Source organism: Pleurodeles waltl, chromosome 2_1 (assembly GCF_031143425.1).
Source record: "Pleurodeles waltl isolate 20211129_DDA chromosome 2_1, aPleWal1.hap1.20221129, whole genome shotgun sequence".
In the NCBI taxonomy this organism is placed as follows: domain Eukaryota; kingdom Metazoa; phylum Chordata; class Amphibia; order Caudata; family Salamandridae; genus Pleurodeles; species Pleurodeles waltl.
Window position 1 is genome coordinate 335283342 of NC_090438.1, and position 16493 is coordinate 335299834.

Sequence of the window (16493 nt, forward strand, 5' to 3'; positions counted from 1 at the left end):
GGTTTGAGAAAGGCATTAGTGCTGAAACATGTTATCCATTCGTATTATGAAATAAAGAATTATAAGTAAAAATGTCCAGCTGGAGTGCTGACATTTTGTTTTGCATGAGGAAGCGAGGTGTTATTTAATATTCAGATACTGCTTGACCATCGTGGAACACCATGCAGGCTAAGAAGCAGTGGCGGCTATGCAGGCATCATAAAGCTACACCAACCATTTCACAGTTTGAAATATGGTGCACTCACAGGAATCAGTTCCACATGGGTTCTTTATTTGGTTAATGCTGATCTATGCATTTTGACCTCACAAAGCTGAGTTTACGACAGAAAGCCATTTTTCCTATACTTATAAAAAATACATAATCACGTTACCCCTCAGTACATAGTGCTATAGTACATCCCACTCTTAAATATGAGAATCGTACACACACATTTAAATTAAATTCAACCTTTGAACATCAATTATTATTACACATTCATTTTCCAATCATTTACACTTAATGTGTTGGTTAATATGTTGTGCAATAGAAATTCAATAGATATAGATAAAATACTTCCTCATGTTGCACAATTGTCTTTCCTCTAGTTTACTTAAAGAATAATATAAAATATTGTGGTGTCCATTGAAAAATAAATGTTTTCTTTAAACTTTTGAAAGCAACAGCTGATTACATTAATTAATGCGGGTTACTACCGACAAAAGTAGTTTTTGTTACCAGTGGCAAAACAGTGTGCCTATCCCTATCACCAGTACTTAATCAAATACCACATTAATCTTATCACTTTATTTCTCATTTTATAAGCTATGACTCATCACAACATTTGATCTTAAAATTGTATCTTCATTGTACTTTGGGAACAGCTGCCCATATGGGTAGTCGTTCTGTCTCGTCAAAAATCCTATTCTATCTTACTTCACACATATTCTTCTTGTCCATATCAGATTACAAGCAGCTGATCATCCTGCCCTCATGGGCTGCTTCTTAATGTTCATAAAATATTAGTGTGATGTCATATCCATCTGTATTGAACAATTCCGTTCTCCATGTCAAATTTTAATGGTACCATGAAACAAACTATCACTGCATATTTCATCAATTCCATGTTTCCTTGATGTTGTAAATGAAAATTCATGCTGCTGGATAATTTTAATCACAGTTCTTGATTCTTCATATGTGTTTCAAGACTGCAAATTCAGTTTTACACATCAGATATTGCCTGTTGTTTCTGGGATACGTTTGACCTGGAAGAACCAATGATTTACAATATTCACAGTATTTACATGCTGGATATTTTTTACCATCCCTTAAATCCATTGTTTGGTGTCAAGTATTTGTTTTAGGAATATGGCTCAAACTGACCTGTAACTAGATGGTGTACGTATTTTAAGGTTGTTTGGCTATTTTGCCTCAAAAATTGTGATTGTCTTTAATCAGGTTCCACCTTCATCTCGCAATTTTACTGCTTGTGTATGAACTGTATAACGTCATCAATCATGGGCCCATGTTCTTATATTTTTTAGTAGCTTGGGTAAATAAGACATTTTCTCTTGTCAGTCTTGCCACTTTCTTTATAGCTTCTGATAGTGTGTTTTCTCTGTGGCCTCTATTCCTTAATCTCTTGTGTAATGTGGTCTGCTCCTTTTTGTAAGAGTCAGTGCTGCTACAAATTTGTTAAGCTCTCAAAAACTCACAATATGAATATTCTATTTGAGGGTTTCTAGATGGAAGCTGCATTTGTGCAGGATGCTGTTCCCTGATGTCATCTCCCTAAAGATTGATGTTTGTATTCTATTGTTCACAATTGTTACCCTTACATCCAAGAATACAAATTCTTTCTCACTTATTACAGCTGTAAATTCTAAATTTAAATTTAAAACATCATCAGTTATCTTATTAATGAAGGATTCTACTTCCATTCTCAACCCACTTCAAATTACAAAAATGCTGTCAATGTATCTTACCCAAAATATGACTCTGTTTTAGATAAATTCAGTGTACTTAGCATGGGACAGTTGCTCCTCCTACCACCTCATATTTCCATACCCGGAATGAAGCAGGAGCGCATCACTGTTTCCTGAAAGAAGTTTATATAATTGAATCATTTTAGGTAACATTGAATTTTGTCTGTACTGTCTGACGGGACTTGGCGTCAAGAAGTGTACTGCAGCTCTAATACAATCTGGGTAGTGAGGTTACATCTAATGCAACTGGTAAAAGTGACGTTTGCCAGTGTACATACTGTAAATGTTCTCTTAAAGAATTGCTCACTTCGTACTGTCTATATTCTTGAGTTTAAACCTTTCCCCCTTTTTGTTTTTAGAAAATCAGTGGTGTATTTTAACTATGCAGGTTATGTTTGTACAAACTATCTCAGAAAGACTTCAATGTATTTGGGTACATTTTCTAAGATGCCCACTCTTTCTAATATAGTGGGTCTCCCTCATGGCTCAAGCCTGACTTTATGGCCCGCCAATAGTAAATACAAAACCAGGATGACTAGACGCCATTCATCATGAACATATATACATCATGTGTGACGAATCCTTGTTCATACCAATCTTGTACACAGGAGTAGACATTACATTTTATGGCAGTACATATCTCACAGATTTTTTCATAGCATGTTTCCACACTCCATTTGACTCTTGGTCAGAGAGTTTTATCACAATTAGCAATTCTCATTTCAATCTTATTAGCTACATTAAAAAGCTTCTTGTTTCTCATATTGTCTTTGTTTGTAAGATTGTAACAAATTCTTAAGATTACTAATCAATAAGTCATGAAAGGTGTCAATAGCACCTGGTAAAGTTTGGAAACAAATTTACATCCAGACTTGAAACTTGTATTTGCACAATCACTTAGGTCTCGTCTTCTATGGTAACAAATTCAGCAGACACTTGATCATTACCTGAAATTTCTGTAGCTATATCTGACATGGTCTGCATCAATTCAATATATTCAATATGTAAATTATCAGTCACAAAAATGTAAACATCAATCCATGTTTAGATATAGTTGATATAAGTCTCAGAACAAATAGTCAGGCCTCGATTCTCAGCAGTCCTTAGAGTCCTCTCACATAGATTTATTATGAGTGTTTACCTCCATGTTTTCAGATGTGGAGTGTTTCAGTTCCCATGCCTTTGGCATCTTTATTTTGCTCTGCCTGTCCTCGTTGTTTTCCTCAAATGTTCTTTTCTTTGTGCATTTGCATCCTCCTCTTCTGCATTTCCTTTTACTTAACTGTTTTGGGCCTCTGACGCATTTTTTGTGCATCTTTCTGTTTTTTTAAATGAATCATCCAAAGGCCCCTCTAAAAAAGAAACCTTCTTATCCCCATTTATACTCTTTGAGCCTTCTAAGTTTTCAGTGTCTCTTTCTAGGGTCACATCGGATCCCAAATCCAATGTAGTTAATTACTCCTGTTTCCATCTATTGTGTTCCCTCAGTTCTTTCTCATTCATATAGTCTAAGCATCTCCCAAAGGTGTACACTCTACCTGCTTCATAATGATTTTTGTTACAGGAGTACTTCTCAGCTTTTTTCCTTAATTTCACCTTCAGAATTATTAAACCATAGTTCCATTTGTCTACATAATTATAGTATTGTCTCCTGATCACATACTTTCATTATTTCCTGTAGATTTCTTTCTCTGTCTATATTCACTTACAAACCAGTATTTTTAACATATTTAAATTTGAATTATTTTGTTCCCCTTCTCATAGCATTTCTGCATTAGGGTTTTCATACCTAGAGATTGAAAAGTTCTAGGATCCTACCTATGTTGTAATGTACTTTTCCAACATTTAATAATTTCTATTGTTCTCAACTGTTCTATTATTTTCTGTTCCTGACAAATTCTAATGCATTCCAATGTGTGGGGCGGGGTTTGCCTCCCAATGTATGCTTGCATTGTCCAGAACATTAAATAATCCTATGGCTGGCTCTTGCCTCATCTTCTTGCATGGCATATTTAAAAGCCTGTGTCTATAAACTTGTTGGTATTGATGCCCCTCAAGTATATCAATGTAATGCTTGTGTAGATACAGAGATAGTGACTGAGGGCCAAGTGGCGACCCACGCTGTACTGTGATGCATTAAAAGAGGATGCTAGCACGTGCACACTTAGTGGCTTCAATGTTCACACTGGTAGGAAGGATGGGAAGAGTCGGAGGTGAAGCTGTGAAATGGGGATGGAGGCACACAGTGGAAAGGCAAAGCTAAGCATGAAGAAATTTGCTTGGTTCAAGAAAAAGGCATTTATAAGAGAAGTGTATTGAGAATATACCAGAAGTTGAGGTAATTCTGTTTTAACTAAGTGCAGCAAGGAGAGTTCAAGAGGGGGTATCTTGTGTGCTAAACATTTGACCCGAGAACCTCAAATGTTGTTAACAAGAATGCCAGAAGACTGTAATTGACAGAAGCTAATAACTTGATAGGTGATAGTCATAGGGCTACAGCCTTTATACGTGACTTAGGCAAGGGAAAAGTGAAGGTCTTCCTGTACAATGTAGAACATTATTCTAATATACTCTGACATCAAATTCAAGTTATTAAATATATGAAAAAATTGAAACCAAAAATGAAGGCAGTACACCACAAATGGCTATACACTGTAAAACTACATCACAAATGTTAGTACTCGAAATGGAATAAATTATTAAATAGTTGGCTGGTGCAAACAGGCTAGTTAAAGAGCACAGACAGATCGCTTTTACTATTTACAGTTGTGAAAAAATAGCAGTGCGAGTAAAAGAGCATAATTTATGTGATAAGGAGGCTGTATTGCTTGTTGACAGTTTAGTGAGTGTGGTAATGGTAATTAAATCACAGGTCCAGTCAATGAGCCTTCCAGGAAACAATATGCTTGATGTTATCTTAAGAGCCCACGGGCAGTCACAAAGTCGAAATTAAAAGAGAAGTGCAGGCACAGGGGAAGATATTATATTTACAAAGGGTGGTTAAAGACAGGCTGCTATTAAATCTTATTGGTATATGTTTCCACTAAAACACAGTTTTTAAAAAACATGTTCTGAGTTCAGACAACAAAATGAATAGATAACGACATTGAGGCATGTATCTTGAACAAGAACAAGATTTACATTTACCCAAAAAGCTGTATTTAGATCCTTACAGATACGTAAACATAAATCCAAACACTGTTGGAGATAAATTTCCTCAGGTAAAATTAACCTCAAAGCAAAGCTCATGAACACAAACACAACATCAGACCAAATGGTAAATATGTACAGTGTTGTTAACAAAGGCAAACCAAACATGACACCATTTGATACTTTTCTCCTGGAGTTTACCACTGAGTTAATTTTCATTAAGGTGACTCACATAGGAAGACATTTCTTTTGGTTAAGAGCATATGCTTTTCATGGAAGCTGCAGCATCCAAAAGGCACATGAAAAAGAGAAACGTATTGTTCGATCCTGTGTGTCCTTATTCCCTTTATGTCTGAGCTGGAGACTGGAATCCTGAGGAGGTGATGTAATGGAATGTTGGAGTCTGGTGCGGAGTGGAAGCTAGAAGATGGACACAGTTGGGGGGAGGATATAGCACTGACAGGAATTTCAACAGTTGCTGTAACCTAAGAGCCTTACATAAGGAATTTACGCCCTACCTGTGTGACTCCAGACTCTTGTAGAAAAACCTTTTCCTCTGACTTCAGCATTTTGGCAATAAGTTGTTAAGGGGCTGTGTGAAAATGCATGCATGTCCCCAACAATGTTGTGATTTGTGGGCAGGGCCTTAGGACACAGCAAGAGATGTTAGGTCCTGTCAGGGTTCGATCTTCCCTCCAACTTCCCTATCTTCTAGCTTCCACTGTACACTGTACACTAACATTCTATTACATCATTTACTCTCAGCATTCCAGGTGCCTGCTCAGAAAGGCAGGGAATGGGGACACACAGTATACTATACATATGCTGTCGTACCTTGCAAATGATTGTTTTCGAAGGTTGTCTGCTACTGAGCTGTACATAGTGCTTTATACCCAAAACATGACTCAGCTCACAGAGTCTTACACATAATGTCCTTCACACATTGGATTGTGCTCAAAACGCGACTAACTTTCACTGTTGCTATCTTGTTTAGTTTGATCTTCAGGATTCGCATTAAGTGGGTCAATCGTGACAGAAGGCTTATTTCTCGTGGGAAATATACTAGTAACAGATTGCTTTCGAAAGGTAGACAGCCTCTTCCGAAAGTTCTCCCCTGAAAAGAAATACAGAAGTGGGTCAAAGCAGCAGTTTGAGGCAGCCAGAGCCAAGGTAATAACCACCAATTTCTGCATGAATATTGTCTCTTCACAGCCTCGGCCTCCTCGCAGGAAGTGAAGATGAACTGTGCGTTGAATGTGATAGGGCATGAAGCTTATAAGGAAGGCAGCCATTACGATGATAATCATTCGGATTGCTTTCTTACGAGATGTCTGCTGTTTGGTCATTGGATTCTTCAACAAAGCCCTAATGATTAGAGTGTAGCAAACCAAGATGATACAAAAGGGAATAATGAAAAAACAAACAAGGGAAACATAATTCAGAATCAAAAGGGTTGATGCATTTTTGGATTCTGGGGGTTCAAAGCACTTTGTTTTGTTTCCACCTATACTAGTGACTTTATAAGAGCCAGTCATCAAAAATGGGGCACTCGTTAAAGTGACAAAAAACCATATACTGGCGCACACAATCTTGGCCTTTCTAATGTTCACCAGCTTGAGGTTCAGGACAGGAAACACAATGGCTATAAAACGACTAAAGCTCATGGCTGTCATCATGAATATGCTGCAGTACAGGTTCACATAGAATGCATAGGAAGTAATCCTGCAAAGGAGGTCACCGAAGAACCAATTGCCATTGTGGACATAGTAGACCACTCGCAGCGGGAGTGTGCAAAGAAAAAGCATATCTGAAATGGTCAGGTTAAGCATATATATGTGGAAAGCTGTTTTCTGACTGTACGTTTTGACGAGGATTAACAAGGCAAAGCCATTTCCAAATAGGCCAAAAATGGAAAACATTGAATAAGCTGTTGAGTACACTTGATTCCGGAAATCATCAATGCTGGAGCAATTGCTGTTAGAGGAATTTAACAGAGATGTGTTTTCGGAAGCAGCCATGTTCATTGTCTCAATGGAGCCTACGGAATGATAATAAAACATATATCTTAATTTTTTAACAACAAAACAGGTAAAGCATGCTGGACGCTGCTTATTAGTAGAGCTAAGTACACACCTACCACCAGCAATAATGCCACGAAGACAATGTTAAATCCAGACAAAGTCTCAAAACATTAGCCCCTGGCTAAACGACGGTATTGATGTATTTAAATGCTTAACATACCTGTATGTAAAGCATCTAAATACACCAATACAGCAAATAAGTAAGATACAACACTGAATAAAAATCCCACACCAATTTATAAAAATAGTAAATACTTTTACTTTTAAAATGACACCAAAACGACAAAAACCCAATATAGTGAACTGGAGCTGCAAGGCAGGGCTGCCTTTAAAAATGACAGCAGGCAACACAGCAGTGCACACTCCAGTACAGGAAATCTACTTGGCCTCTAAACTTTCTTGCCCTACTGAATATTAGGGACTTATAGGTAGTTTAAATCCCCCTCGCACTATTATCTAGTAGGGACTGACACGGGTCTGCAATTGCCAATTGTAATTGTACCCTATACCTTTTATTAAGAGCACTGGCCTGTTTAGTAGAACCCTGGGCATAGTCAGGGCAAGTTAACACCAGTATCAGTCAGAAACATTGCGGTGAACAAGCTAAAAGGATGACTTCCTCGCAAAGCAGTTTTACTTTTTTATGATACTTCATTTAATCTTTTTGTTATATCGTCACATGTGTAGGTACAATAAATGTTTGAATGCAGGGCCCACATTTCTCCTGGAAGACTTGGCTTGACTCGTTCACACCAGCATCACTAAAAAGAGGCCCCAGCATCTTTTACTATATTGGAATATATTTCAAGCAGAGTAGGGAATTGGGCTCTATCCCGACAACTCAAATCAAGATATTAAGCATAATTAATTAAAATCATTGCATATAATACCAAAGCTGTATGAAAGATTAACATTTAACACCGTATATAATTTCCTCAAAATTAGTTGAAAAAATTACCTATTGCTTAGAAAAAAGAGAGCGCAGCTAGGTGCTCATGAATCAACATCTTTTTCTGAAGGGTTAAATGGTTTTGGTACAGTCCCTTTAATTTTAACTCGACTCAAATAAACCATTTTATATACAGCAGTTAAGAATCGCACCCATTTGATACCCACATTCTGGAGATGCGTTTCTAGGTAGATTAAAAAGATATCTATACGTTTTTGGAGTTATTGAGCACAGTAGGGCTGCATCCCAGCCACAAAGGGTTTCACTACTTTATGTCAAGGTTGAAAGAAGTTTGGCTGAAGTTATCCTTAATATGGGTGCTAGGTTTAGTTCTCCCAATGTTCTGTATAAGGCATGAAAGGCCAATATTAATGCATTGCCTTTTTAAAATAGCTCTTGTTTGTGAGGTTGAAAGGAGCTTTTAGTATCAAATAGTACCCTGAGATATTTATATATTCATTTACATTTCCCAGAGGCTGGTCCTGTAAAGAATATTTGTGATTTCCACTAATTTTCTTGTTAATGACCATAGACTTAGATTTTTTCAGAATAATCCACATTCAATTTGTGGTTGAATAGTGATGACAATAATACATTAAACGCTGAAGCCTAGATTTTGTTTGACTGAACTGAGTATATCGTCCTCGTATAACAGATTTGAGATGTGTAGCTGTTAGACATGTCAGCCTTAGAGTGGCCTTCCACCCAAACATTTTGCCTGCTTGCCTCTAATTTTGCAAAATTCGTTTTTGTTGGCTTTAGGCATCTGCACACTTTACCATTGATAATCAGGGCTAAAGTGCTTGTGCTCACTCCCCTAAACATGGTTTCGATTTGCATATGCCTAGTTGGCATATTTAATTTACATATAAGTCCCTAGTAAAGCACACTATAGGTGCCAGGGCCTGTGAATTAAAATGCTACAAGTGTTTTACATTACAAAACTGAAAACAGATAAAACATTTACACATAAATGTGAGCAGAATTTGCGTGGTGACATCTATAGGGTACTTTAGGCTTACAAGACATGATGCTGTTTAAGATAGCAGAGGAAATTAACATATTGGTAGAGCAAGCTATCTATAATGTAGTACGCCTATTTAGGGTGACGTGTCTAATCATGCCAATTACGACCATTGACAGACAAAATACAAACTGAATTCAATCAAAGACTTAATGAAAACCTAAATGGAAGCAAACATATGCCGCGGAGGTTACATGTATATATGTTCAGCCAATTCAAACCATTTGTCCCTAAATTCCATCTTTTTGCCTGCCGATAACACAAATATCTCTGCAGTACCTATTGAGAAATCGAGTATTGCATGAGTTCGTGACCTGTAAGTTACTTGCAGGACTCTGCTGCAGGGACATTAACCACCGAACCATTCATAAGGATCATACCTGTGATTAGCAGATCGCAGAACTCTGCAGTAAGTACATTAACGACCTGAGATATTCTAGCTCACCAGAAAAAACATCTGGACTTACTGAGTGTCCATACATTTTTAGGCTATTAAAATAAGATAGAAAAGTAGTTCTGCTACCAACTAGTGGCCCTACTCACATTTATATTTATATTGCATTTCTGAGTGTACATTTACTCATCGTGCAGACGTACTTGTCTCCACCTCCTGTTGGAGCTAGCTGGAACAGGATTTACGGGTGTAACATTACTACTTTTAAGTTTTTACATGTTGGTAGGGAGGTCTGTCACTGGGGTGGAAATCTCCCTGCACTAAAGTTTAGAAAAATGTATTGAAGTTTATTAAAGTAACAATTTATAAATAATTGTGTATGTTTCTTTTAAATCTCGAATTGATAATATAGAATGCTACTGCTAAGTATTTTCAATACATTTCTATAATATAAAATAATATCATTAAAGAAACATAAAAAAATAAAATTACACCAATATCAATTTTTTACATTTTTTATTTGTATTAACATTTATTGAAAGTTATGTATGTTATTATTATCAAATACATGCTGTGCACCAGGGCCATAGTCTGAAACCTAAGTTTTGGCGAACATGGACCCCAGTGGTGATAACAAAATTGTAGAATAAAACTGAAGGTACGCAAGCAGTGTGATCAGGGTTATGGGGCTCTACATACAGGGAGATTTTTTAATGCTAGGGAAATTTAAGAAGATATGTTGCGAAGTTTGGTTAAATTTTAATAAACAACATGTTCACATGGCTTTATTCGGTTACTTTCAACCATAAAAGCAAAAAACAACATTCAAATACAAATTTTTTGATAAAAAGGGTGAGAATAAAATAGAATAACACATGTTCAACCTTAAAACACATAAAATTACTTTCCTTCAAAATGTACCTGACCCCCTAGTACCTATCATTTAAATTAGACATGGGGTTTTATTTCAGTCTTAGGTGCATAGTTAAAACTTAACAGCTAAAACATTTTTTTTAAATGTATTCCTCATCATCATTTTTTTCCCAGGGAACGGATACGTATATGCCAAGCAGCTACAATATACTTGCTAACTGCACAAGATAGAGGGAAAGAAGTATCCCTCATCATGATCCTTAAGGCAGCCATGCAATGTCTCATCCCTATATTTCTGCACATGGGCCGTAACCACTTCCGTCGCGCAATCATATATGCGGGGCATATAAACATAAAATGTACAATAGATTCTGAAGGGTCAATGCAACTTGGACAAAGATCAGAACTTGGAGTGAAGCTCCGTGTACTACCATAAGATTTAAGAGGCAGGCAACCATATCTGAACTGAATATACAAACTCTTACTTAGTGGATCATGAATTGTATCCATAAATGGTTCAAGATACGGATACCATTTGAAATAAAAAAATTGTAAAGTTAATCTGCCGTGTGTTGAACACAGCAGGTAGTTTTCCCTGACATACATCCAGTAAACAGTTTTCAAATGGTTCTTCTGATCCTTCCTTATACTCTCTGGATGGCTCCAAAACTCGCTAAGACCCAATCTATAAAACCATTTTGAGATGTGATTAAACCAAGGAATGGTAAGTACATTAGGTCTATCTAGGATGTCTTGAATAGTCTCCTTATATGCGGATAGCTAAGGGGTGGTCCATACGCGGACCCAGAAAAGCAATGGTCGTAGGGCAATTACATCTGAGATGCATGAAAGACCAAGGTCCCAGAACATTGGCAGCAGTGGAGTATTACGAGGACAAGCCAAAGTTGACCTTACAAAGTTGTTTTCCCCCACTGCAAGCTTGTCAGTGTTCGAGGACCCCCAGATTTCTGCCCCATAGACCGCAGCACTCTGTGCCTTAGCTCGGTAGATTTTAATGGTTGGGGTAATCACTCTCTCAGAGGTAGACTTGTGGAAACGTAGAATAGCCCCAGATCTCTGGGCCAAAAGAGCTAAACTTTTATTGATTTGGGCCCCCCAATGCAGATTATTGCTAATTCTCACCCCCAGATAATCTATGGAGTTTACCATGCCTAGGGGGGTGCCATTGTAAAAATTGGAATATCTCTTAGTGGGGCCACAACCCAGGGTCATAAGTTTAGTTTTGCTATGATTAAGCTCAAGTCCATAATCACCACAAAACGAACTAAACTTATCCACAAGTACCTGAAGACCCATAGGAGTTCTAGAGATCAGGAGGGAATCGTCAGCAAATAGCAAAATTGGAATTTTGTGGTTATTCAGGGATGGAGCGTCGTTTTGGCAGTTGGTAACAACTTGCACCACCTCGTTGATAAACAATGTAAATAGAGTTGGGGCAAGAACACAGCCCTGGCGCACTCCTCTCCTAATATCTATTTTGTCGGTGAGTTCCCCCCGATTACCCCATCTAACTTGTGCAAATGTTTTTTCATGTAGCCTTTGAATTAAATGCACTAAGTTTCCTGGGATACCGATTTTGTTTAATACTCCCCACAGTTTCTCTCTTGGAACAAAATCGAACCCAGATCTTAGATCTACAAAAGCAACATAGAGTTTTTGCTTAGATAGGGTGACGTACTTCCAAAATAGTAATGACAGCCTAAAGACTTGGTCCATGGTGTTAGTTTTGGGCCGAAAACCGGCCTGCAAAGGGGATAAGATTTGATTATCTTGGATCCAATCGGTAAGCCTATTTAAGACTTGCTTAGCAAAAGTCTTTTGAAGGATATCAATAAGTCTGATTGGTCGATAATTTGCAGGTGAACCTACATCACCCTTTTTATGAATCGGGATTATTTCTGCACCACGCCAAGAATCTGGAATAGGGCTACCAGCTGCTATGGCATTAGACAATAAATTTATGTACCATGCCCATATCTTTGGTTCTGATTTAAACAGGTCCCCTGGAATCTTATCTGGACCAGGAGCTTTAGCTGGCCTCAGAGAATTAATTGCAGCTGTTGTTTTGGCTAATGTAAAAACTATACTCTCAGTTGCAGTCTTGGTAACAGCCCAACACTCATCATATCCAGGGACCTCCAGAGCTTGCGGTACAGGCAGGGCATAAATTCCAGAAAAATGAGACACCCATCTTTCGGGCTGAATATACATACCAATAACATCATTACCCCCTTTCGAACTGGAGGCCAACAGCCACCAGAAGGAACTGTCATCTTGATGTTTGACTGCTTCAAGCAGCTTCTGCCAAATCTCATTATCCCAATCTTTTTTTGCTTGTTTCAGGGCCTTAACATACCTACGCCGGGCATCTTTAATAGCCTCTTGGGTAGAGTTTTTTACAGCCTCTTTTAAATTAGATCTTGCTCGCACACAGTCCTGATTATACCAATCCCTACGAGGGATGTCAACACATCTCGGTTTAGAAGGAATTTCCCTATAGAAAATACCCTGTAGGGAATCCACCATTTTGTTGTGGATAGCCATAATGGGAATATCAGGGGCCTCTTGGTCCTCGTAATCTGCGAAAAGTTTTAAAAATTATGAATAAATTTCCCTAATCAAGTACGGGTTGGATTCAACCTTCGGCCAGCAGACCCGAGAACGTCTATGATTCAGGCAGGGGAGTGGGACATTAGTGATCGTTGTATGCTGGACTCTTGCAAATGCATAGTTGGTCAGTACAAGGCACAGAGGATTATGATCACTATCAAAGCGAGGTAATATTTCCATGTCCAGTGAACTTGACCATAGCCTAATATCCACCAGAATATGATCAATAGTACTAAAGGAGAGCCCTCGCTTGAAAGTAATAGCTCGCTCTGGATCAGATTTAGTGCGGCCGTTACATTCTCTCAGGCCATGTTTCAGACAAAGGGAAGATAACTGAGATGCAACACGGGAAGCAGGCAAAGGCACCATTTCCTTAGATTGGGGAATACCCCAATATTCGTCCTCCTCAGTAGTCAGGTTACTGATGGTATTGTCCAGCACAAAAGAACAATTGAAGTCACCTGCTATAATCAGAAGGTCTGAAGAGTCCAAAAGCTCTATATATTCTATCAGCTGGGTGAGAACAGTTGATTCTGACCCATGGGGAACGGATCTTGCATAAGTATTCAGAACTATCATCCTAAATCCAGGTCAGAATGTGAGTTGTACACCCAGCAAATCATATGAATTAAACTTTATCATCGAGTGGTCACATTCTAGCTTATTGTTCAACAAAATCATTAACCCTCCTATCTGTCTTCCAAAGCCACTAAAGGCAGATTGGGCAGCAGAAAAATAGGTTGTAAAGCCTTGTATGGATATCTGTTCTGCAGTCCAAGTTTCCTTGGAAAAAAGACAGATATCTTGTTTATTAACAAAGCTTACCCATTCTGGATCACCCAACTTTGACTTAATTCCTGCAACATTCCAAGATATACCATTGATTTTGGGAGGCGTAGATATTAACTTGGTTCTCAATAGGGAGGCAGTAGATGGAGTCCCTGTAGGTTGACGCTCATCAATTACTATTTTAGGAGGTACTGTGCAGGGGGCAATCAGTCAGTCCAATTCAGAAAGTGAGGGGGAAGGATTCTCAGATTTAGATGGTAAAGAGTTCTCTGAAGGAGAAATAACCCCGGCAACAATAGTTCCAGATGTAGAGCATCCTCTGCATAGCGGGACCCCAGGCCGCTGACTACTAAGTCTGAGATTCGATTCCCTACCTGTACTTAATGTACCTGTCCGTGTGTCGAAGGGCAGGAGATCATTGACTAGACTACTATCATTAAAGAGAATCGAAATATAATCAAATTCCGACCCCAACTGATTATATCTGCGGACCTCACATATATCTGACCGGATAACAGAGAGGCAATTCCTCTGGGAACGTATCCAATGAATAACTTTGTTAATTAGAGAGTCACTCGTCTCTCTATTGCCCTGAGGTAGCTTTGGCACCCTAGTCAAATATATAATGGCATCTTCCCTCCTCCTTCTTGACCTTCCCTTGAAGTCATGTGTCTGTGAAAATGTCGAATAATCAGGGTGTGTAACTGAAAGGGGACTAACACGAAAACTTGCTGCAGAGGGCGTTCCTCCTGAATTTAACTGAGAGGTTTTTGGACAAGGAATACCTATATTCCCCCGTCCAGAGGTGTATCCACACTTGTTTACACCTAATTTTGGAACTCGCTCATTGATGGTAGAAACGGTCTGACAGACATAGCTGCCATGCCTTGGAGAGCTGCCATTACTTCCCCTAGCGATATTATATGTAGAAAGAGAAGTTGTTTTGTCACCTAAGGTAAAGAGACTAGATTTTTTGGATTTCATCAATGGATCAGAGGAAGGAACAGACTCATATGGCACAATGCAATTACAACCAGGCTTTTGATCATAGAGTCCAGAGATTTTGTTCATCAGAGATACCAACAGACACTTAACATCATCTAATTTCTGAGAAATGGTAGCTAACTGAGAAGCTTCATTGCTGCCCATCTTTTTATCCAGAATATCCTTGTCAGTTCCTTCTACGAATAAAGTTTGTGAGTGTCCAGGACTTACAGAATTAGAGGACAAAAACGAAAACCTATTTGAACAAGGAATGGAAATAAGAGGCGGAGACATGCACCTCAAAGAAGGTGTACCTTCCACAGGCAAGCATCCATTTGTTTCCACCAATGATGGTGAGATCTCCAAAAATGAAGGAATTGCAACCTGGGAATGAGGAGGAGGGTGCAAATCCGCCTTAACCTCTACTCTATGCATCTGTGTTTTTTTCTTAAAGAGTCCAGGAATCTTTTTGGAAGGAATAGTTTCCGGAATAGAAGGGCCAGTAACGGAAGGACTCCTCAGTATTGCCTCAACCTCTTCAAACAGTGAAACAACACATAGGGGGTCATTCTGACCCCGGCAGTCAGAGACCGCTGGGGCCAGGGTCGGCGGGAGCACCGCCGACAGACCGGCGGTGCCCCGCAGGGCATTCTGACCGCGGCGGTTCGGCCGCGGTCAGATGCGGGAAACCGGCGGTCTCCCGCCGGTTTCCCGCTGCCCTGCAGAATCCATGGGGATTCTGACACCCCCTACCGCCATCCTGTTCCTGGCGGGTCTCCCGCCAGGAACAGAATGGCGGTAGGGGGTGCCGCGGGGCCCCTGGGGGCCCCTGCAGTGCCCCTGCATGCCCATCCAATGGCATGGGCACTGCAGGGGCCCCCGTAAGAGGGCCCCACAAAGTATTTCAGTGTCTGCTATGCAGACACTGAAATATGCGACGGGTGCCACTGCACCCGTCGCACCTTCCCACTACGCCGGCTCAATTCTGAGCCGGCGTCCTCGTGGGAAGGTTGATTTGCCCTGGGCTGGCGGGCGGCCTTTTGGCGGCCGCCCGCCAGCCCAGGGCAAATCCCAAAATACCCTCAGCGGTCTTTCGACCGCGGAGCGGTATTTTGGTGGGGGAACTTTGGCGGGCGGCCTCCGCCGCCCGCCGAAGTTAGAATCACCCCCATATTCTGTTGTAGTTTTAAATTGTACCATTACAATTATTTAGAATACTGTGTGACCGTTGTGATTGTTTTACCACTGAATACCATTATTATATTGTTTACCTTTGTGTTTTTAGACCTTCATATTATACTCCTCTGGAGATATTTTGGTGAAATGAGTGCCAATTATTACCTTTTAAAGCACATTCATCAAAGATTACATTCAAACATTATTGTGAAGCAACTTAAAGATAAAAGTGAAACGGCTTGGTTTTGGTCTTAATCGTGTGCGTGACAAACACGTTGCACAATTCTAGAAGACTTCCCCTTTTTCCTCTGACTTAAATTGCAGATACATGGGAGGCTGGTACACTTTGCATACATGTGACGTTTCTATACTACGCAATTGCTAGAGGCATGCATGCTGTGCATATATCTCAGTAAGGCTGATATATGCAAATAACATTCACATAGTCAACTGAAGAAAGAAGAAATAAAAAACATAAAA

At 39.3% G+C, this 16493-nt stretch overlaps 1 protein-coding gene across 2 annotated transcripts in view; it reads right to left on the reverse strand.

Annotated features, from left to right (window-relative positions):
• Positions 1-250: 250 nt before the first annotated feature.
• Positions 251-16493, reverse strand: part of CYSLTR1 (cysteinyl leukotriene receptor 1) — a 455894-nt gene continuing 439651 nt past the window's right edge. For both annotated transcript variants that reach the window (XM_069212565.1, XM_069212564.1), the window contains exon 4: positions 251-7150. In XM_069212565.1, the coding sequence (XP_069068666.1) occupies positions 6078-7136 (1059 nt within the window). In that variant the 5' untranslated portion in view covers positions 7137-7150 and the 3' untranslated portion in view covers positions 251-6077. The remainder of the gene's footprint in view (positions 7151-16493) is intronic.